At 40.0% G+C, this 24,019-nt stretch overlaps 1 protein-coding gene across 1 annotated transcript in view; it reads left to right on the top strand.

Annotated features, from left to right (window-relative positions):
- DEPTOR (DEP domain containing MTOR interacting protein) overlaps positions 1–24,019 on the top strand; it is a 77,779-nt gene that overhangs the window by 12,079 nt on the left and 41,681 nt on the right. The window contains exons 3-5 of the mRNA XM_063173099.1: positions 13,106–13,284; positions 15,255–15,378; positions 20,899–21,077. Of these exons, the coding sequence (XP_063029169.1) occupies positions 13,106–13,284; positions 15,255–15,378; positions 20,899–21,077 (482 nt within the window). The remainder of the gene's footprint in view (positions 1–13,105; positions 13,285–15,254; positions 15,379–20,898; positions 21,078–24,019) is intronic.

Here is a 24,019-nt window from a genome sequence, read left to right as displayed (position 1 = left end):
TGGCTAAGGAAAAGTTCCAGTGGAGTGGAAATTGTGAAATTTTTCTTGCAGGCTGAAAATTACACAGCAGATCTTTTTAAGTGAAATATCAGTATTCCCTCTCAGAAAATGAAAAACTTGTAGGAAAAGGCACAGAAAGGTGTTGGCCACTTGATCAATTGTTTCATGTCTTCAGTGGCCACAAACCTTTTGCAATTTCAGCAGTTCATATCTGCACAGCCTACTTACATATGGACTGAAATGTTGTATATCTTTATCTACAATCTGGATGAGGGGATCTAGGGCACCCCCAGCAGCTTTGCAGATGATACCAAGTTGTGTGGGAGTGTTCATCTGCTGGAGGGCAGGAGGGCTTTACAGAGATGTTTGGACTAGATGGATCAGTGGCCTGAGGCCAGTTTTATGAGATACAACAAGGCCAAGTGTCAGGTCCTGCATTTTGCTCACAACCCCATACAAGGCTCCAGCTGGAGTTGAGTGGCTGGAAAGCTGCCCTTGGAAAAGGACCTGGGGATGCTGGTCAAGAGCTGCTGAACATGAGCCAGGGTGTGCCCAGGTGCCCAAGAAGGCCAAGGGCATCCTGGCCTGGATCAGAAACAGTGTGGCCGGCAGGACCAGGGCAGGGATTGTCCCCCTGTACTCAGCACTGGTGAGGCCACACCTCGAGAGCTGTGTCCAGTTCTGGGCCTTTCACCACAAGAAGGACATTGAGGGGCTGGAGTGTGTCCAGAGAAGGGCAACAGAGCTGGGGAAGGGTCTGGAGCACAACTCAGGTGAGGAGCAGCTGAGGGAGCTGGGGGTGTTTGGTCTGGAGAAAAGGAGGCTCAGGGGGAACCTTGTCACTCCCTACAACTCCCTGAAAGGAGCTTGTAGCTGGGGTGGGTTGGTCTTCTCCCAGGTAACAAGCAGTAGGACAAGAAGTAATGGCCTCAGGTTGAACGAGAGCAGGTTTAGATTGGAAGATTTTGCAAAATTTCTTCACTGAAGTGATTGTCAAGCCCAGGGAAGTTGTGGAGTCATCATCCCTGGAGGAATTTAAAAGGTATGGCACTTAGGGACCTGGTTTAGTAGTGGACATGCCAGGCTTAAGGGTTGGACTCAATCTTAAAAGTATTTTCCAACATAAACATTTCTATGATTCTGTGATTCTCTCATTCAAATGGTTTTGGTTACATTTAAATTAAGACCTAATGAACACTGTACTGTGCTTTGATAGCCAGAACAAATAAGGGACTAAACCTTGGCACGTGCTCTATCCATGCTCCATCTGCCTGGGTAGCTGCAAGAAGTGCCTGTGGTCTGTCGGCCCAACTGTGCTTGTTCAAACCAACTGAGGAGCAGCCATAGCCAAGCTCCAACAGATCTTCCTTTCTTCAGGCAGGTGATGTCAGGACTAGTCTTGAGGGGATGAATCATCTTGAGGATGATTAACACACAGTGTTGGGCCATTAGACTGATGATAGGTGAATATCCGAGTTTGTGTAAAGGCACCGTGCAGGCCTGAACCACTCGGCTCCTCTTGTCCTGCTGCCCATCTGAAGTCTAACTGTCTGTGCAACATGTGTTTTGGATTCTAGTTGAGGCCCAAGACTAATTTTGGAGTATGCTGTAAACATAACCATGTTGTTATAATCTAAATCCAGCAGCATTCCACTGGGGCTGATGAGTGTGTAAAGGTGATGCTGTTACTTGGTGAATAAGGGTCAGAATGCATGGTCTGAGTTATTAAAGCAGTAAGAAGTCACATTTTGAATTTATTGTCAGATCACATAAATACCTGTTCACTGAGCTTTCTGCATGTGTGGAGAGAGAATATTGCTTACAAGGAGAAATGGCAAACACATGGCCCAGCACTGGGAGCAAGCTGTTCAGTGGAGCAGCAGAACTTCTCTGGACTCCCTAGGGATTTATTTATTACTTTAAAAGAAAACTTCCATTTAGTCTTAAGGAAAAATGCTTCTGTAATATTAATCCTTTCAAAGCTTATATATTTGTGAGCTTTTGACAAGGCCTAATCAAACAAGACAAGATCCTTGATAGCATTCTGACAGAAGGAACTATTCATAAAGAGTGGTTGTGCCACAGCTGTGTATCTGTCTATATCATAATATATGAGATGTAGAAAAATGCTGAACTAATCACACAAAACAATCCCCAGGCTAGACTTTTGCAAAAGGAAAATATTTTAAATAGTTTCAGTATTTAACTATGATTTTTAATAATAGATTTTTCCTAATGATGAAGTTCTTCATTAGCCTACCAGAATTTAGGCAGTGAGCAACTTCATCTCATTAAATAATCCCCTTAAATTCACATACCATAATTCTTGCTGTCATGTGTTTGCATGACCTAGATAGAGATTTAAAGCAGATAGGATGATTTTTTGCCATTAAAACATTTATGTCAGAGAGCAATCCTTTCTGTGTTTAAAAAATAAATGCAGTAGTGTTATATTGCAAAATTGTTGAGTAAAATCATTGTTACCATTGGCGTGCATTCATTTGGAACTCAGTGTAGTCTGGGGCAGTCTGTAGATTTCTGAGACATTTTTCATTTTTTCATCTGCAAATGGTAGTTTATTTTTTCTTTTTCTTTTGGCAGTGAGACTTTATTGAATGTTACATGATTTTCTGTAAGAAGAAAATGTATAAATGAGCAGAATGTTAATTAGGATTATGCTGCTTTGTTGCCTCCAGCTGACTGGAAAGGTCATACTGGCTTATATTTTACTCTCAAAGACAAGACAACTTAAGGGAACTCTAAAAGGCTGTAACAGCATTTGATTTAGACTTCTAACCTATTTTGATTTATTCACTTTCATAATTACATACTCTATATTATTTCAATAAGTAAAATAAATATGTGCCACTACATCAAATTAGACAAATTCCAGGCTAAGAAGACCAAGCTGACTATGACTATATAGACATGTTCTTTGCAGTAACTTCACAGGATCTCAGGTTAGAAGCTGGAGGTCCCTGCAAACCGGGTGATTTGGATCTCAAGAGGATGAGTGAATGTTGCACGTGGAGGCAGGAAAGCCAACTGAGTTCAGACATGTAGAGACTTCAGCCAAGGGTAAAATGCAGAGCTGATCTGTGCAGCTGGCAGAAGGATCCTCAGCCATTGCAGTTGCTCCTGGCTTCTACACTTTGATTTAGCAATAAAGCAGAGCAGACCCTTGGTCTCTATGCATGCTGCTACCCAGCTGATGGGGTTTCCTCACAGCAGATCCCCAGCTCTGTCCTGACACAGTTGTATGCCACAAAGGTTGCACAGTTTCCTTCAGATGCTGGAGGAGAACATGCCTTTAGTTTGGTCTTGGCCGGCCAGTTTAATCCTCATCCTTCCAATCAGCCAGGTAAGGACTATTGGATGCTTGCACAGTAAAAATGGAAACCAGAGAACACCCTGTGGCAAAACCAAGGAAACATGTTCACAAAATGGGGTCATCTCTCATACTTACAGCTCCTGAGCTTTGGCAAACACACAAAGAATGTCTGTATATCTGCATATACACTTGTAGTAAAAGCTTTGATATAAACAGCAAGTGTCTGAATATAGGCAGCATTTGAACTTTCCTTTTTTGCTGCTGACATGAACCAGACTTTAAAAAGTCTGAATCCTGGTACAGTGCATATAAAGTTCAGCCTCTGAGATTCTTCCACCTTACAGTATTGCCAAGGTTGTTTGGAGATAGCAATGTAAATCATGTAATTATAAATCACAGGACTGGAAGGTCATCTGAAGAATATTACAATACATAATCCTTTGATATATTTTTTATTATTATTATTATTATTATTATTATTATTATTATTATTATTATTATTATTATTATTATTATTATTATTGCCTTAAGTGAGAATTAGAAATCTTTTCTCCAAAACTTTGTCTAATTCTTTCGTTAGGATCCCTCAATATTACTTAAATAGCTTTTCTTGCTCTCTGCTTTCAACTCACCTGAAATATTATAGACAGCAATTCTGCCCTTCTCACTTTTTGTCTAGGTAAGGCCAGACTTTCAATCCAGTATCTTTTTCTCTCTGCTCGTGAGACTGGCTCATCATTTCTCATACCAGAGTAGAGCTACATTGCATCTCTTTGAGCTGATCATTCTTGAATGAGATGTCACGAATGAGATGTTCTGTAGTAACAGGTACAATGACATAAACAACTGAATTTCCCATAATCTCTGGAAACATCTCTGTTAGTAGAATGTGAGGTTTCCCTTGATTTCTGCATGGTCTCAACCTTTACCCAGTAAAAGTTTCACTACTGCATATTCAGCTATTTCTTACTCTGTTGCTTTTAGACTCTAGTTCCCAGTTTTCAGCAGAGCATTTTGTTGTTACACTTTATAGTTTTACCTGTTCCTCCGTGTCTAGTTATGAACTGTGAAGGTCATCTTCTAACAATTTAATTGCCTCTAGGCAATCCAGTCAAATGGATCATTACCTTCAGTGTTTAAAAATCTGCAGCAGTTTTCCAGCTTTGTTTTAAAGTTTAGTGGTCAACCACTGTATTTCAATAGACTTCTGGAAGACAGGGGAAAGAACTCTCTTGAATCATGTCTTTGGCCAGTGCAGCTTCCTGCATATTGTGGTATTGTGAGCTGGAGGAGGTAAAAAAGCATGTATCAGTGTCAAAACATGATAGATTTTTTTTTAATTTAAAGAAATTCAATGCAAAGTGCCTTTTGTAGTGAGTACTTTTACACTTACTGCTGTCACAGCTTCCTTCAAAATAAAAATAAATCCTAGAAATGCAGTTATAATAAACATGAAAGATAGGAAGCTATTAATTTAGAATGTGAACACATAAACAAAGTTTGATGGTTTTAATGAAACATACTGTATATTTAAATAATATTGCATCTGTATTTATTTCAAGATGGACCTACATATTTGTTGGAAGTGAATAAAAAATTTTGAGTCATAGCCCCAGTACAAAATCAAGTTTGTTAACAATTGTACGTAACACAAAGCATTTTATTACTCATTATCTTAGCTGTTAGTTACTGGATATTTATGTTTAACGACAGTGATGATTCAGCACAGTACTTGGATAAGAGTTTTGTGTGGAGATGGAAAACAATTGTGAAAAGCAATTGAGATATTACTGCAGTATGACACTTTATTAATGATGAAGGCACGTTTTTTATTCTTGCCTTCAGCAGGGTTGCCAAGGACCACTGAAAGAAGTCCAAACAGTTGGTGCTCCTCTGAGAAGTGCAGAATATCAGGGAGAAAATCTCCTGCAGGTCTGTGGTTCTCAGGCTGAGAGCAGCCATTCCTGGAAGGACTTTGAGCTCAGAGTTACCCATATAATGTCCCAGCAAAACTATTTGTCACTTATTGACAGGGTGGGAGAAATACCAAACTGCGCTCAAGATTAGGCACTTGACTGATTTCAGTTCTCCCATGGATTTGTTGGGTTATCTCTGGCACATGACAAGCCCTTTTGCTGTTTGCACTCTAGGCTTGTTCGATACTGCTGCATTCTGGGCATTACAGATTTGCTTTTCCCCAGACGTGCTGAGAGATTGGTGTTCTTGTTTCTCAGGTGCTCTGGAACTTTCTGCTCACAGTGCAAGTGCCTACCAAGGTTAAAGTCAGCTTTGCCTCTGGGTAAAAGAGGCATCAGCCTTGCTGCACAAGGGACCTCAGCCTGTAACTTTTTTGGTTCCCCTACCCCCATGGCATGCAAGGTGCATCCAGGAGAGGAGTTGTCACACAGCAGGGCTTTCTGGTACCCACAGCTGTTTGTGTCCTCGGGGCAGCCCCTCTTCTTGACTCCAGTAATGCAGGCCTGTAGCTGAGCCTCCTCTTTCCCAGCTGCTGGTCTGTCTCTCCAGGTTCCTGAATGGCAGTGCTAGAAGAAATATCTGTAGCAGTAGAATTTGGGCTCTCTGACTTGCATTTTCCCTGTTTAGCCCATTTAGCATTTCAAAGGAACATTCTCTTTTTCCAGCCATGTTACTGAGATAACAGGCCTGCATTCCCTGACGCAAATTTAATTGATTTTCACTGGCCTCCCTTGAGACCTTACTGCATCTTCTTGAGTTTGCTATCCATAAAATAATTCCTTTATTGAGAGGTATTTTTGCATAAGTCAACAAGAGCTGGTGAGCTTATTACCATGTTAATCCAGTCATAGGATGTCTGTAATAACAGTTCTGCTATGTTTTCTGGTCTGTACTTTGAAATTTTGGTGGACTTCAGTTTAGATTTGGGGAAACATCCTTGCAAAAATTAATCCTCCCAGTACACATTGATTTAATAAGGCTAAGAATATCCATGCAATGGAGACACAGAAAATTAATGTGGATACAAAATCTAGTTGATTGATATTAGCAAAGATGGCTTGGTTTTGAGTGAAAAGTACATCAGTTCTTTTGGGGATCCATCCACACAGTACTATCCCATAGAGTTTGGCCTGCATGCATTTGTCCTGTGGTGCATCCCAGCTCATCCATAACTGAGTGAGAAGCACAGTTATGTCTGACTTCCATTTAGAGAGGGAGGGCTGTGATTTGCTGAGTTGTGACAGCTTCAGCCCCAAAAGTGAGCAGCCTGACTGAGACAGGCAATCTTCTGCTTTCCTTGTAAGACTAGGGGCAGGTGAAAAAAAAACTTGCCTGTATTCTGTGTTTTCCTATTTATAAACCCCAGTTTTATGCTTTCCAGCAAGACTTTCTCTCAAGGTTCAAGTGCACAGGCAGTTAGATATAATATTAATGTTTGAACACATTTTACTTTAAAGTGAAATGCAAGTGAAATGGCTTGGCAGGCAGGGAGATTAGTCACTTCACAGCTTCTGTAGGTTTTACAGGGGATCTCTAGTTTTATGACAGATCAATACAAATACACAGATTTAATTTCTTCTGCAGTCTGGGGTACTCTGGAGGCTGTGGCTCTGAATTTCTGGCCTGAATTTGTGGGCTGAAAGAGAGTCTCTGAGAGACATCATGTTGATTTCACCCCAGACCGTGAGCAGTGCCTGTGTCTGTTCCCCAGAGTTTGCTTTGATCCCTGACAGTGTTAGTAAGATATTATGAGCATTGGCGATGTCCTTGTGCACCTTTGGTTGCATGCTTAGTGGCCTTAGTACTTTCTGAATGTATTAAAAAAGACTTCATAAAAGAGGCAGCCACAATATTTTATTTAAAGCCACAGGGACACTGGTGAACTGTCATTTCTTTGGAAGCTTTAGGATTTCCTCTGCAGTGCACCAAGAGATGGTTTATGGCTCTGTGTTCTGGCATCTTCTCACTTTGACTGCATACATGGCTGTGGGCAAAAAAGGGGAGCTTATCACAGTGATGTGAACTGCTATCAGGAGCTGCTTTGAAAACACTCTTTCCTAAGGTATTTGAAATGGCAGAATTCCTGCTCTGCTACAGCTACCAAAACCAGAAATATCTTCATCCTATTTCCAGTAAGACCCCATGTTTTAAAGGGTAATTTAGCTCCTGTGAATATCAAGGAACAGAATGAAGTGATTGCAGAGCTGAAGCATAAATAGAAAGAGGAATAGGCAGCAGTGAAACGCTGACACTTCAGCTGAGACTTGGCAAGCCCAGCTGGAAATGCTTGTCCCAGCAACACACACTGCATTCACAGAGTACCTTCAGGATTGCTTCTGTGTACAAAGTTCATATCCTCACTGACCTATTTTATTTTTTTGCTGACAGTGCAAAAGCAAAAGTTTAGTATAAAGGACATTTTAAGTAGTTTTTTCCTGGGTGTGTGTATATACACAAATGCCACCATATACTCATTTATTTTGTAAAGAATCAGGTGTGTAACTGACTTGTAAGTTTTGAAGTTCAGTGGGACTTCTGCTTCTAAGTCCCTGAGATGCTTTGGAAAATGTGATTTTTTAGTAAGATGCCTATCTACCATCCTGTCGACAGGTCATATGCTTATGTTAGAAACACCAAACTTTGTGACCTCTGTGAGAATACAAAACTGTTCTATTTCAAACAGAAAGGGGCAATTCTACCTACCAGTGGAGAATGTCAGATGTCCCTTGAGAAGAGGTGTGAAAAATCTGTGCTCTTTGGCCACCATGAATTGTCCTGATCTTTGGCAATGCTTCTTTTGTCCATGTATGTTTCTCACAAAGGACATCATGACTAGTTTTCCTTGGAAATAAGTAAATCCTTCTCTTACAGAAGTTTTGTATACACATGAAACGTATGAAAGAATTTTAAGATGGCAGAAACCACGTTCAGGGCTTTGCCTCTCTGCATATAGCTGCTTATTTTCAAGGGATCTAATACAGTTTTGTTCAGTTTACCCAAATTTGATAAAATTGTAGTAGTTCAATGAATGCTGCCTGACAGTGCTCAGTCTGGGATAGTCACTGCAGCCAAGGGTGCTATGCAAGGTGTAACACACCAGCAGTAACCCATGAGCATGCCAGAACTCCTCAGCAGCAGTTAAGCATGCTGAGGCAGGACGTGCATTGTGCTATGACTAATTACATCATCAGTGTGTATTGTTCAATAATTAGTAAATTCTGATAGGGATTTCTATTTTAAGTGATCTCCTCATTGGTGTTTTGTTCTTCCATTAAAAAACACATTGTTTCATCCAAAGCATTGTGGGCAGCAGTTTGGGGGAATTGGTTCTGCCCCTCTACTCCCCTCTGGTGGGACCCCACCTGGAGTGCTGTGTCCATCTGTGGGGTCCTCAGCACAGGAAGGACATGGACCTGTTGGAGCCGGTCCAGGGAAGAACCCTGAAGATGATTAAAGAGATAGAGCACCCATTGTAAAAACAGAAACACAGACTGAGAGTGTTGGGGCTGTGCAGCCTGGGGAAGAGACCTTATTGTGGCCTTTCAATATTTAAAAGGGGCTTAGAAGAATGATTGGGATCAACTTTTTAGTAGGGCCTGTTGCAGTAGGACAGGGGTGATGGTTTAAATTAGAAGAGGTAAATTCAGACTAGATATAAGGAAGAAATTTGTCTCAATGAGGGTGGTGAAATCCTGGAACAGGTTGCCCAGAGAGGTGGCAGATGCCCCATCCTTGGAAACATTCAAGGTCAGCGTAGAGGAGTTCTGAGCAAGTTGATATAATGGAAGATGTCCCTGCTCATGTTGGACTAGATGACCTTCAAAGGTCCTTTTCAGCCCAAACTGTTTGTGTGTCTGCGATTCTATGGTTCTATCATATGTGCATTTCATGTGTGTGACTGTCTCAGGAAGGCTGAAAGAGGTGAAAGGGTGGAGCACATTATGAAAGTATTCATACCATGTTGTTTATTTAGAGTGCCAGGGACCTGTTCCTTGCACATTTTTGAGCCCTGCTAGGACAAGCATAGGTACTATATAGGATGTAGGAACTGGCAGATTAATTATTCATAAAATTACCTGGGAGAGCAGGAAGTTTTTGGGTTTTTTTGACTTGTAGAACTCAAGATTGGATAATGCATTGTAAGATCTATGTTAGCCAAGCACAAAACTACTAGACTTATTAGGGGGAAGTAGCTGGGTGAGATATTTGGACTGTGTTTCAGTTAATGATATGTATTCATCCAACATGTTGGCCTTTTCTGAGGTTGGAAAGGAAAGCTGATTGTGCAGGCACTGTCTCATAAATCCTTCCCCACTGCTTCAGAAAAGAGGCAAGGAACTTCAGAATGCATAATGCCTCTGGTGGAAATAAAAATGCCCCCATGGGTGAAAGCCAAAATGCAAGTTTCATGTAGCTGCAAGAGCAATTTCATCCCAAGTTAGTGTGTCATTCTTCATTTCTGGGCAAAAATTTAGATGTTTCCATTATCATGAAACTGCCTAGTGGCATCTGAACAAATAACATTGTTCCAGAAAGCTCTGAACACATTTACTGCAAAGTAGGAGCAGTGTGTTCCAAGTTACCTTGTTCCATGCTGTGTAGGAGGAAGACACTTCTGTTTGCAGCAAGCGTCCCTACAGATTGTCAGGAGCAAATCCTGTTTAGACAAGCCCCCAAAAAAACTGGCATGCATGCTTGCAAATACAGCCTTTATTTGTTGTAAGCATGAGTAAGGGCCATGGATATAAATTTGTAAATACCACATATGCCTGTTGAGCTTCACAGGCAATTGCTCAAATGCTCTGGATCTCACTCATGATGTTTTCCTCAGGTAGGGCAGACTGTGGCCTCACATGCAAAATCTGGCAGGTGATCTTGAATAATATAAGGAATTATATATGGGTGAGGTAATAGTACACACAAAATTGGTTTCTGGTGTTAAGCTATTAAGTTGCAGAAAGTGGGTCAGTATTTCAAAGGCTTGTTGAATCAAGGTGTCCCCCTATCACCCCTTGTCGTTTGCCTGTCTTCTCCCCCTTCTCCTCTCAAACTGGTCAGGGTTTGTCAGTCACCTAATTCTTTTGAACAGCTCTTGAGAAAAACTTCTTCTAGAGAGAAAAATGTGTTTGGTGCTAAGTTAGGTGTTTTCCAGTCATCACGCAGACTAGCTGACAGAAAGTGATTAACATTACTTAAAGGGAAAACATCAAGGACTTTTGGTGAGAAGCCTGCTTCTCAGTGCCGAGGGATAAAGAATTTACCACTTTACTTGAGTATTGGTTCCACTGTATAATTGTATGCACTGGTACATTTTATTCCTTTTTATTCCATTTGACTTGGCTTCTGAAAAACACCTCTGAGCACAGACACATTTTTTGAATTCCTACCTGAACCTTTGATTAGCACACTGCAATATATACTCAATAACTTTACCTGAGGCTTCTATATTTGTAATTTAAACCATGTACAGTGTCAATTTATTGAGCTACTTCTCCTCCATAGAGTTTGATTTTTAGCAGATTTGTAGAAGTGAGGGAGCCTTGACAAAGAAAACAGTGTATACCACCAGAGAGAAAATCTGAATTCCTTTTGTGTTATTCAAAAAAAATAAGCCTGGACATTAGTCAGTATGGACATAATTGGCATAGACTGCAGAGGAAATTCACACATTCATGTGGAAATTCAGGTTTGTTAAGGGTTATGTGGTCATGTTTTCTTTGACTTAATGATTTTGTATCCTCTTAGCAGATTTGGATCCACTTTAACAAGAGAGTGGAAATAATTCAGATAATGAAATGCCTATGAGTTTTATAAATATAGACAAATATTTTATAAATATAGACAAAAAGGTGTAAAGAGGGACCCTTTTTCTGAGTGAGGTAAAAGATTGTAGTGGGAACCTGTGTCTTTTGATATGACAGAGGAATTGAAATACTTATTAAGCCCACCAACTGCAGGAGAGCCTGCAGCTGGAATTTAAGACATAAACACTGATTTCTGGGGCTCTTGGCTACTGGCTTGTTTGTGAAATGTCAGACCAGTCCTATGCTCCTATGCAACATGTGGACAAAGAATTTTGTAGAAGGGGCTTTTCCTCTTGTGCCAGATGAGCTCCATCCATTCAGATTTACACTGCTGACTGAAAGCTGGATTGGGCTGTCTGCCTTTGTGTGATACATTCTTTTTCTAGTTTTGTTCTTGCAGGTGTGACATAAGACCAGATGAACATTAACAGAACCTGGAATGTATTTTAATTGTAAAGCTCCATCAGACATACTGATAATTGCATGTTTTATAATTAAAACTGTGAATGCTTTTCTTTCTAAGCATAGTGACAGCTGTTGGAGCACATCTGGAAAATATGCTTTAAGCAAAAGTATTTTAGCTCAGAGAATTTCACAATCTGTGGGATATTTATCAGCATTTCTTTCCAGAATACTAATCTGATTTAACAGTGTTTTTAATATAAAAGTCTTGCTTTTTTATAAATGATGTTTGCAAATCTGGCTTTGAATTCACATCCCAGATTGGCAATTCAAGTGTACTTCAAGGCTAAATACTGCAGAACAAAGCATTGCTTTGCTACTATTTTTAGGTAGAAGCCTACATAAATCTTGTCTGATGCCCTAATAAATTTCCTTCATTGATTTCAGCCAAATATTTTCCCTTTTTATGATTTCAAAGACAAATTATTGTTTCATACTGGAATTTTATTGAGAGGAAAATTTCTCATACTCCTGCTCTGTGCTTTTTGAGGCTCATGTCAACACCTTCCTGTGCTATTACCCTTGTACCTCCTACAGTTATTACAGCATTAGTCAGGACTCTGCAGTCAGTGAGAGTGTTTACAAGGTAGGACACTGGCCACTTGGAAATGAACAGCAATGTTTCTGGTTTTGATAGGAGCCCAAGCATTGTCATTTCTGCACTTTCCTCAGAACTGTTGTATAGGCATTACAAAACCAGATTTTCTGATATGATCCATTAAAATGGAACAAGAAAGCATAAAGCTTCAAACAACTTTAAAATTCCTATCTGCTAATTTATTGCTAATGTTGTTTATTTTTTTTATTTGGGAAAAAATGACTAAACATAAAGATGCAGAACCCTAAAACTTCATGGTATTACTTTAATCAGGATCTTGCATTCTGACCCAAGCACCTCAACCAACTTGCTTTCAGGATGATGAGGGAGATTTTGCAGAGAGCATTTGTGAACAGATGCCTAAGCGAGAAATCAGTTTCCTTTATTTGGAGTAGGAGGCAACTTTTTAATGATAGATTACACTGTGTTGGAGAAGCTTCACACCTGAATTTTAAATCCCAAGTGCTGTCCTTGTTGTGCAGTTGGAGGCAAAATGCAGTTATGCAACCAAGCAAGAAGCTACAGCTGCAAAAACTAATGAGATTTTAAAAAACCTACAGCAGCAATACTATAAAATAATATGGAACACATTAGTGGTAATGTGGGAAAATTAATTCCAAATTATTGACAGTTTAATTGACCTATGGGAAATATTTTAATGGAGTAAATATGCTGTGCTGTTCTTGAGTTTTTTAAACTTTTCCACTGAGCAGAAAACAAATTTTTCCAATTATGGGGTTTGAAGTTGTAACAAATGGGTGCTGTGGGTTCCCTGGTTGTGAGATGCCAGCACTGGATGTGTGACTTTTCTGCCCAACACCTGCAAAGTCCATCCTGTGAGCAGGGTGTGGGTGCCACTGCTCTGCTCTCATCCCACTCTTGCTGCCACAGAGGCTCTTTGCAAATGATCTTACACGGTGATTTGACCCCCAGGCTCCGACTGCACGAGGAAAAGGTCATCAAGGATCGGCGACACCACCTCAAAACGTACCCGAACTGCTTCGTTGCCAAAGAGCTGATTGACTGGCTGATCGACCACAAAGAGGCCTCTGACAGGGAGACAGCCATTAAACTGGTGCAGAAATTACTGGATCACAGCATTATCCACCATGGTAAGTGCAGTATTACCTGCTGAAAAGTTCTAAGCTCAATTTATTGACTGCTGTGAGACAAAGGGAAATCCCAGTCCTGCTCTTCAGCCAAGTGTAGGACAGGTAGGATCCTTTCCCTGCCAGGTATGGAGCATCTCTTGAACTGTGCTATTGTACAAGGTCACCTGTGTCCTGAAGGAGATGAGAGCCTGAAGAGGAGTGATGTTCCCCATTGCAGGGGGGAAACTTATGGGAGACTGTGATGTGTCTCCAGAGTAGCCCCAGCTGGATCATATCCCCCCTTTCCTGCAGCTCTCATTTCCCTGCTCCTAAGAGCACAGTTCTCCAGCTGAAAAACCCATCTGAAAATTCAGCCAGCAAAAAAAAAAAAAATAATTTTTCTCACGTGGATTAGTTCCCTGGCCCTGTCCCTCAGAGCAGCTGCACAAACATTAGTGCTGGTACAGCTGCAAGAAAGTTAGTGGTCTGGCTGTGCCCTGATTAATTTTCTTCTTGTTGTCTATTTGAGATCTGTTCCTTTCAGTTTCTTGAATAACAATTCATGCTGATGAAAAGACTTCCAATTCACTGGTAGCATTTAGTTGCCTTTTGGGGGCACAAAGAGGCTGGGAAGCACATGAGCAAAGAAGATCCAAGGCCTCCATTCCAAGCCTTTAGTATTACCTATTTCAGAATGGCAAATGTACCATTTGTTTCTTTTTAAAGAGAAAACTGAGTGACTGTGAACAGTCGAATGTTGACTTTATGCAGAGGTCACTGCATGTGCAGCAATGCTGCTGCTGTCAGTAGTACATGAACAACACCTTAATTAAAGTCAGAAATGCACATATTGAATGAGTGCCACTTCTACAGCTTCTGCTCAGCTATTAAATGAAAATTCTAGGTTGTTATGGAAACTGGGACTCACGGTAGATAGTTAAAGAATAAAGTAATTATAGGGTATTCAAATCTGTCTATTTAATCCTCTATGGAGAAAATGTCAGTGAAGAGTTGCGTGGATGCCTGAGTGACTTAATTTAATTGAGCAATAGATATTTTATTGCTGAATGCTTGTTGAAAGCTCTAACAACCTTCAAGCATTTTCTGCCCTACCATCCAACTGAAAACTGTAGAAGAAATTTTATATATATATGTGTGTCTAGATATTAGAAATGTAACAAGTGTTTCTTGAAAATGTTCATGTATTACACTCTAATAAAATACTTTGTGAAGTGAGCTTGGGCAGGTAAATTCAGAGAGATTCTGTCAGGTTCTGCAGGATGCTTAGAACATTCTTTCAAGTGCCCTGTCAAGTGAAGGGACACCAGTTCCTGCTTCTGTGGTGCAGAAGGTTCCCCATGTATGTGGGTTGACAGCTGTGCTAGGAGCATCTTGCTTGGGATAGCTTTCCCAGAGGTTTATGCCCTTGATGGGGCTCTGTTCTGCATTTACAGCAGCCCACGATCAGCTGTGGTTCTACAAACCTAATCTGGCATTTCTTGGTGTGCTCATGTTGTACCTACCAATTGCTAGCAAAGCAATTGAGACAGTTTTAAGAAGGCAGAAGGCTTTGGTTTTAACTGTTTCTTTAGGAAGTCTCAGGTTTCCTACAGCACTGCTAACTGATAGGAATAACTTAAAGTTTGGCAAACCTTAAATTATTGGGCATTCTAGTCTGGTGGCCTTTTAAACTAACAGGACAACAGATTGTTTTCATCAAAAGGTTTTCTGGGTATGTAGTGGAGGGATGCTTTTTTGCTCTTAATGTTTGCAGTAATACTCACAAAACTGATGGACACTTCTCCCCCTTACCAAGAAATTTGGTTACCTCTCAATGTTTTCTTCAGCCTTTCATTAGAATGGAGTAAAGCTGTGTGCTGAGACAGCACATGCTTGCTTTGAAGCTTAGCAGTGGTACCTGCTAAATGGATCCTCAGCTACTTACCAAGTATGTGAAAATTTTTTTTTTGTTTAATTATTTTATATTTCAGTCTGTGATGAGCATAAAGAATTCAAGGATGTCAAACTGTTCTACCGCTTCAGGAAAGATGACGGGACGTTTCCACTGGACAATGAGGTGAAGGTGTTCATGAGAGGACAAAGACTGTATGAAAAGTATGTTGCTTTCAGTATTCCCAATATGTTGATAATAGTGCCACGTGAGCCAAATGATATCTGTTAATTTATTTTTGAAGTATCAGAGGCTTTCAATGCATGCAGGAATGGGTCTGGGAAATTCCATTACTTCAGTTGGGCGTCCTTCCCTCTCTTATTTTTCTTTTGATTTTCTACCATATTCACTTGAGGCATTTTGTTTAAAATCTGAGCCCCAGATTGTAAGTACATCCTATATGAGAATTCAATGTGAATTGAAGCCCTTGAAATCTATTCTGTAAAAATAATTACAGAATTATTTGTCAAAATGATTCAAATAATTACAGAAATATTTTATATGTAAAAGCATAATTATAATTCCTAAAACTTCATTGAACAAGCAGCTACATGTCTGTGGAGACTCCATATCTTCACAGGGAGGTATGCTTTTAAATCATAGGTGAGATGAATCTTCAGTGTTCTAGTCTGCAAAGTTTCAACATCAGAAAAGTTATGTTAAAAGCAATTTCAAAAAACCATTAACCCAACCAAGAACATCTGATTACCTAATTTAAACAGATTATTTTACTGAGATACTGGATTACTTCCATCAAGTAACTAGGTATCATAACTATACTTCCTAATATTAAATTAAAGACATTTTTATTCAGGATGTAGAGATTCTGATATGGTACTTTCAAGCAGAGAGAAGAAAATGGATATTGGCATATGCTACAAATTAATGCAAAAGTTGTGATGTGTTATTTACCAAAAAGCTTGAAGTATTGCACTAGACTGAATACCACCCACTCTTCTGTTTGCTTGGAGCAGAAATGTGCAGCAGCCAGAAGAGATGCTGTGTTTTCTCGATGAAGGAAATTTGTTTCCTTCTAAGAAAGAATTCAGGAAGTTTAAAAGCTGATAATAAATATTATTTTCAAGGTTAGCTGGCTCTGAAGATCAGTTTGGTGAAAGAACAGTGAACCCAAAATATAAACAAATACTTGTAAATGCCACTCCTTTTGTTACACCATCATATAGAATTCCCAAGACAGAGTGACTGTGACTATTTAAAGGGAAAATGTAATAAATTGTACAAGACAGAAGAAAATGTACCACTGGAGAAAATCCTCCATTCTATGCACTGGGACAGGTGAGATGAATCAGCTACCTTCAAACTCTTCTGTGTCTTACTAAGCACAGCATTTGCTCTTTAGACTCAGTAAACATGTAGTGTCTGCAAGCCTGACCCATAGTCTGAAAAGCAGATTAGATATTTTTTTAGTCTATATTTCTATTTCAATTATCCATAAGAAAAATATTTTGTTGGCAAGGCTGGTATCAATCTTGTCAATGTAAGGAGCCATAGTAGAAAGAACTCTGCTTCCATCACCATTTCTCTGTGGAGAAATATCCCCAAACCAATGTCCGTGATCCAGTTTGTCTAACTCTGTAGTAGAAGGAAAACATTTATAACTGTAGAGGGTTTTCCTATCTTGGCAAAGGAGCACCTACCTGGCAAAGGAGTATCTGAATATAACTGCATCCTTATGAGGTGCTTGCTCCTAGGCAACGTATTTGAAGGGTTCAGAAACTTTTAAAAACAGCCCTGAGTGCTCAATATAGTATAAATTAAAAATACCTGTCATTTCAAAACCAGTATGTGACAGTCAAAGGTAGTCAAAATTCTCCATGCATCATCGGAAGTATGTTGTATTCATGGGAGATAAGAAGGCATACCTGGGCTATCTGGGCTTCACTTTGTTTATTTTAGCAAATCCCCTGTACAGAGATTTCAGCTTTTGTTAGTTCCCTTGCCTATGCACTTTTATTAGCAACACCACAATTTCACTGGATGCACTTTGAACTCAAAATCTAATGCTGAAAGTCAGGAAGAGCTCTGCAGTGAAATGTGTGATTGTGTAATATATCTGTTGTATCAGTTTGCTGATAGCCTTGAGAAAGAAAATATTAATTCAGTGCTATTAAAATAATTAGGAAATGGCAGCAACCAGAGAAAAGTATTCGTGCACAAACATTAAGTCATTTACCAGCACATTCAACTTGTTTATCAAAATGCCTATGGGCCTGATTGCAAGAGAAATGCAGCTATGCCAAAGGAAATCTGTCCAACACATTTTGAAAATCTGTGTCTAATTTTGTAGAGTTTGCTGATCTTCACTAGGCTTTGCTAGTTTAAGACAGACATTATAATTATTTTCTGCTCTTTTCCACTCTCTGATTGGGGTTGGAGTACCACTAGGTTCAGAAGACAAAGCAGTTTGTGCTTGCCAAAATTTTAGACATTACCCAATACCAGTCCAGGCAAATTTGTACCCTTAGTGGGTAAAATTAACCAAATGCTTTAGGAGGATCAACAGGTTGATGCATGGATATTGTAGGCAGGTTCCTTACCTTCAGACAGCTGTTTTGGGTAAATGCCTTGTTCTCTGCCCTGGGACATGGGAACATCAGGACTACCCCTCTGCTAAGGAGCTCACTTTCCCATCTCTCTTCTGCATGACCACAAAGCTCCTTGGAACCTGAACTTTTCTTTCTTGTGCTTGACCCCCTTCACCTACTGTGGGCATCCTCAATGGCTGTACCTGTGGGATTGGAAGATTTAAAATCAGTCTCTGTATTCTCCCTTTATTTGCACTGAAAATCATGAACCAGTTCAGATTCCCTGCACATTGTTGCAAATTTTGATAATCCTGTCTGTGAATAAGCTTTGAGGTTCAGGTTTATAACTAGAGATGAAAATTACTGGATTTCCTACAGTCTTGTCTGAAATTGTTGAATAGTTTATAAGATCTAAGGTTGGTGTCAGCTTTCAAGCTCTACAGGACTGCCCAGATAGGTTGAATGAGATAAACATGTTTCCTGTTCAACAAAACTCTCCCTGCAAATCTTTTATAAATCCAGCAAGGAGCTTTTGTAGCTTTAAAAAAAAATCAAGTTGTTGCAGGCATCTTATTTTTATGATGTTTGCAATTCTCAGTAGGGTTTGGTCAGACACACAAGATTGTTGTTTCTGGTGCAGTCATGTACAGGAGCTATAAGTCATTTCATGATGCTGACATCAACTGAGATTTTTGAACCAGATTTCACAGTGAAAGAAGTGCAGATTTATGGTTTTAATTTCAGGAAATCTTTCAGATAATTTTGAGACTGCATTCTTGGAATCACTTTCAGTTTAACTCATCAGTGGTTGAGTTGCTTTTATCCTCTGGTATAGTTATTTTGATAAAAACAAGGTTAAAGATGTTCTTTGAAAAGGAGTTTGAATATTGGTGTTTGGATAAATGCATTCCTTTAATGCAGGACAACACCAGTTTTAGCAAATAATACGTTTTGGCATTAACAGCCTCTTGTTTTTTTGCAACAAGGAGAAAATGGAAGAGTAAAAGGAAGTTTCCAGGTCTGCCTAATGAAAGGCCAGGCTTTTGATTGATGTAAATTGGTACAGTTTTGTTGACAGCCATGGAGTTACAGTGATTTACTTCAGTAAGTGACGTAAGTCCATGGATTGCTGTGTCTGGGCTTCTTAAACTGGCAATTTGTCGTGTCTGTTTGTTCACAAGTCCAAATCCTTTGCAGTGCTATTCTGGGCTTATGCAGAAGGGTGTGAAATGTCAAACTGAGTGTTTTTCCACTTGATATTTTTCCAGATTTCTTTTGTGTCTCTGTAAAAATCTAACCATTAGCACTGCCTTTTCAAGGACCTTTCTATCTGTGATTTCAATGAGGCAGTCAACTAATTATAGACTCATCAAAGAACAATTAACGTAATCCTAAGGATTTTTTATTTGGTGCCTGAAGAGCCTGGGTAACCACTTCTGGGTAGCCATGCAGCAGATGGTACAAAAAGACACAAGCCTTGGGTTTGCATTTCTTTTCTGTGGGGGGAAAAGCCTGGTGAACGAGACACATTTAAAGATAGTCCCTTGGAGCATAGTAGGTCTGTATTAGATGTGGTGAGCGTGGGACAAAATGGTGTGGAAGAAAATGCTTGTAAATTAAAATATTAAAACATAATGAAGCCTGCAAGAATTCTGGAGTCAATGCGTTGTCTTCAGCTAATGTGGCTTTCTCAGTTCTTACTCAGCTCAGAGGTTCTGGCAATGACACACCATCCAAATGAGCAACTCCTTGTGCTACCACTGACACACAGCTGTGGCTGAGCAGCCTTGGCCTGGTTTGATGATCTGCTACCTGGTGGTCAGATCCTGTAGGTTCAGGCCTCAGGTTAGTGCTCATTAAAGTCAAGAGAAGAGTCTTTTAGATGAAATAACAGAGGTTGGACCGTGTCAAACCTCTTCACTGTAATTTCAAATGAAACTTCTCTCTGTGTCCCTATGGCACAGATTTTTCTGATGCTTTCCAAAGGAGATGAAGTTATATTCTACAATCTCTGGATATGCTGTCAGTTTAAGAAGCAGATGGCTCTTGTATGGATTATTTGAATTTCAGTTCCTTCATCAGAAGGGCAAAGATTCAGCACTTCCAGAACATGACTGTTGTAGTTCAGATGTGCCCTTATTTCAAAATAGTTGTTGAAGGGAGGGGACCTGTTACTCTTACATGGAAAAAACAGTTCTTGAACTATTACTCTGAAAGTCTTACCACTAGTCCTTTTATTAGCCTACAATAAATAATATAGTTATGAAAAATATTAGGTTAATAAGGATGCTGCGGTGCTCAGTCTCTCCCCAAAAAGTGGAATTCTGTATTACAAAGAAATGATTCTCATTTCTTCTTTAAAACTGCCTTTTGCATTAACAAAATATTGAGCCTTTTTTTTTTAAGACTGTGTCATTTGCATAGGTATCTTGAATAGAGAAGAGTTTTATTAGTATCCTTCAGCTACTCACATGCCAGTTGCTAGGAGATTTTGGGACATCTCATGATGTTCCTCTGACTGGTGTTACACAGAGCCAGCTGAGGCTCAGAGAACTGTGAGCCTCAGATGTTAAAACGTGTTCAGGTTCATGTGCAACTCGCTGACTGCAGCTGCATCATCAAATGTTGGTTGCACAATATTTATCCGCCCCCAATCGACCGAACTACCTTTTTTCCTTCTCTTGAATTTTCCTGCAGCTGTTTTAGAGCTTATGGAGAGAATTTTCAAAGTCATGTAAATGACTTTGGGGCATAGTCCTGCTAACTATAAATATTAATTAAGAAGCTTTGAACACATTAGTTACATTCTGGTGCTTTTAGGCTAATTTCGTTTTCAAAGCTGATTATGCAGTAACTTTTAGAGAATGTTAAACACAAAATAGGGAAACGAAAAACCCAAAAATCTAATTTTCTTTTAGGGGAAAAAACAAGAAAGCATTAACTTCACACAGGGATATAAAGCCTAAATTTCTTTACTAAGCAGTTTTCATTCACTTCCTAAGTAGATTGATAGCTTGAGGAAAGATTTAGTAAGTCAGTGAAAGCTTCATATGCATTTGCTTGATATAAATGAGATTTGCCAGAATAGATCTGGAACTGCTTTTCTGAAGAACCAATTTTCCCCCCCCACCACACCAGGCTGATGAGTTCTGAAAACAGCCTTCTGCAAGCCAGGGAGGAGGAAGGAGTGAAGTACGAGCGGAGCTTCGTGGCGTCGGAGTTCGTGGAGTGGCTGGTGCAGGAGGGCGAGGCGGCGACGCGCAGCGAGGCGGAGCAGCTGGGCCGCAGGCTGCTGGAGCACGGCATCATCCAGCACGGTGAGAACCCTGCCCGGCAGGGACTGCGCTCGCTGCAGCACTGCCTTCCGCTCAGATCACACACACGGGTGCTGTGAGGGTCCCCAGGACGAAGTGAGAGATGAGAATTGACTCCAAGTTCTTAGAAGGCTGATTGTGACGGTGTTCACAGGGGTTTTCAGGTGAGGGAAGAGACGAGAATGTTGACTCCATGTTCAGAAGGCTTGATTTATTATTTTATGATGTACATTACATTAAAACTATACTAAAAAGAATAGAAGGAAAAGTTTCATCTCGGAAGAGTAACTAAGCTAAGAATAGAATAGAAAAGAAAGGTAACAAAGGCAGCTGCCTCAGACTCTCTGTCCGAGCCAGCTCCGCTGTGGTTGGCCATTAATTACAAACAAGCCCATGAGACCAATCACAGATGCACCTGCTGCATTCCACAGCAGCAGATAACCATTGGCTACATTTTGTTCCTGAGGCCTCTCAGCTTCTCAGGAAGAAAAAATCTTAAGGAAAGATTTTTAATGAAAAAATGTATGCGACAGACTGATTTATTATTTTATGATATTATATTATATTAACTGAAAATTATATATTAAAACTATACTAAAGAAAGAGAAAGGAGACATCAGAAGACGTCTAGCAAAGAATGAATAATAAAAAATCGTGGCTGACCAGACTCCCGACACATCTGGACTGGGATTGCTCATTAAGTCAAAACAATTCACATTAAACCAATCAAAGATGCACCTGTTGGTAAGCAACCTCCAAACCACATTCCAAGCAATCAGATAATTATTGTTTACATTTCTTTTCTGAGGCTTCTCAGCTTCTCAGGTAAAAAATCCTGGCGAAGGGATTTTTCATAAAATATGACAGTGATAGAGGGGCCCTTGTCTTTCTGATCACCATATGTTTAGGTTCTAAATCATTTCAGATTGGAGTCTAAGTAACTTTATCTAGTAGAAGTATGGCTTTCTCAAAAGAGCATTGTATTCTGAAAATGCTTCCTCAAATGCAGAATATGGCAGGAATTTGAAACTGTGTAATGACAACTTAAGGATGTGGATGAAAATCAGTGCTCCTATCTCAAAGTCTCTGCTGGTCAGAGTGACCCTGAGATACGTACAAGCCTCTTTTTCTCAGCCTGGCAGTCGGGTAACGAGTCAAGATTTTTCTGTTCTTGTCCTCAAGGTTGTTTATTATTTCTTATCTATAACATTCTTTCTCTGACCCACACAGATCTGTCTGGACGGTTGGGTTGAGGCACACTACCCACCCCCAGGGTGGTGTTATCTTTTTATACTAAAAACTATGTGTACAATATTTACCATAACTTCCCAATACCTATCACCTATGTTAGACGGTGAGTTTCTACCTTAAACCAATCCAAAAGTGCCAACATCACCCAGAACATGGAGGCTAGGGAGAAGAAAAAAGAAGGACAAAGCATGCCCAAATTCCTCCCATCTTGGGACCCTGAGCCCCCATTCTAATATCCAAAAAAAATATTTTCACCCCTTGACAAATGAACTTATTCTACTTAAACTCTCTTGACTTGTAATTCTTCATATAAATGTGATAATTTGCTCCATGGGTCAAAATCAAAGTCACAGGTGTCCTGGGCTCTGTGCCAAGGTCTCTGAGTTCCCCAGGCAGCGGCTCGAGCCATCCAGGACAGCCAGAGGCATGTCCTGGGTTCCGACACTCCTACACTTGTAGAAATTAACCTGTAGAACTTGCCTTCTGCAATGTAGATAATTGAGGTAAATAGGTTTGTAAGGATCAAATAGGGATTAGAACCATAAGCTAATTTGTGTATGCAGGATAAAAATTTCAGGATCTGTGTATCTCCCTACTTGTAGGCAGAACAGAGCATAGTCTGATGCTAGAAAAGCAGCTTTTCCCCTTGGGCATGTAGCAGAGCTGTTCTAATATGTTTGGGCAGGAAGGAGGACGTCACTTTTGGTTGAAGTGTTATTGTATTTGTCCTGGTGGTATAACTTCTTTGAGGCAGGAAACAAATATTTCTTTGTGGACCAGTATTAACGTGTCTGGCAAATACAGCTTCACCAAGAAGCTCTTTCTGTTAAGGGTGGAGGAGACACAATTTTCTCTCTCTACTGCCACAAGGATGAAGAAATTAACACCCCTGGCCCCATTTTACATGTTGTCATATTCTGTTCTCAATGCACGTTGCCCTTCTGTGACCAGGCATTTCCCACCATAGAAGTGGCAGTAGCTCTGGAGCAATGAAGGGGTGCCAGGAGATGACAACAGAACGACAGAAGTTGTTACCTACATTACTTAGTGCACAATGGGAAAATAATCATATCATGGTGGTCCAAGTGTTGTTGCATTAAACCTAATTCTGACAGAGAGCAAACAGATGATACCAGCAGGCTGTTAGTATAAAGATGCTGGATTGACTATATTGCTTGTTACTTCACGAGAAAACCTGGTTTTAATGAATAGAGCAAAATGGGCATGTAAGTGCCCTGCACAGTTCTGTCATGGTTCTAATCATGTTCACGTTAACTTGCAATTATGAGAAGCTACTTCTGAATGTTTACAGTGATCAACTTCCAGTTCTATAATTACTCCTGTGCTTCTTATGATTTATGGGGTGCCAACTGCTCAGAACTTGATGGACAGGAAAGGTATGCTACCCCTCCTCTTTACAGCAGCCATGATTTCATTCCTATTTTTACCTGAACATTTTCTGTGTATTACATATGTGGTAAATTTTCTTTACTGTCCTGGGGTCCCAAACCAGGACGCTTAGAAAAATTGTTTAAAAAAAAATAAGTGAGATTTATGCTGATAAAGATGTTTTTTTGCAGAGAAAATAAAGTCAGGACTTAACATTTGCTGCAAAGGTGGTTTTCTTAGATACTGAGATCTTTGCAGAGCTAAGAAAGGCAGGATGTGGCTTTTCTTGCAGATCAACTATTGTT

Source organism: Melospiza melodia, chromosome 1, assembly GCF_035770615.1.
Source record: "Melospiza melodia melodia isolate bMelMel2 chromosome 1, bMelMel2.pri, whole genome shotgun sequence".
NCBI classification, from domain to species: domain Eukaryota; kingdom Metazoa; phylum Chordata; class Aves; order Passeriformes; family Passerellidae; genus Melospiza; species Melospiza melodia.
The sequence above is the reverse complement of the archived record's forward strand: the minus strand, read 5'-3'. Positions and strand labels throughout refer to the sequence as shown.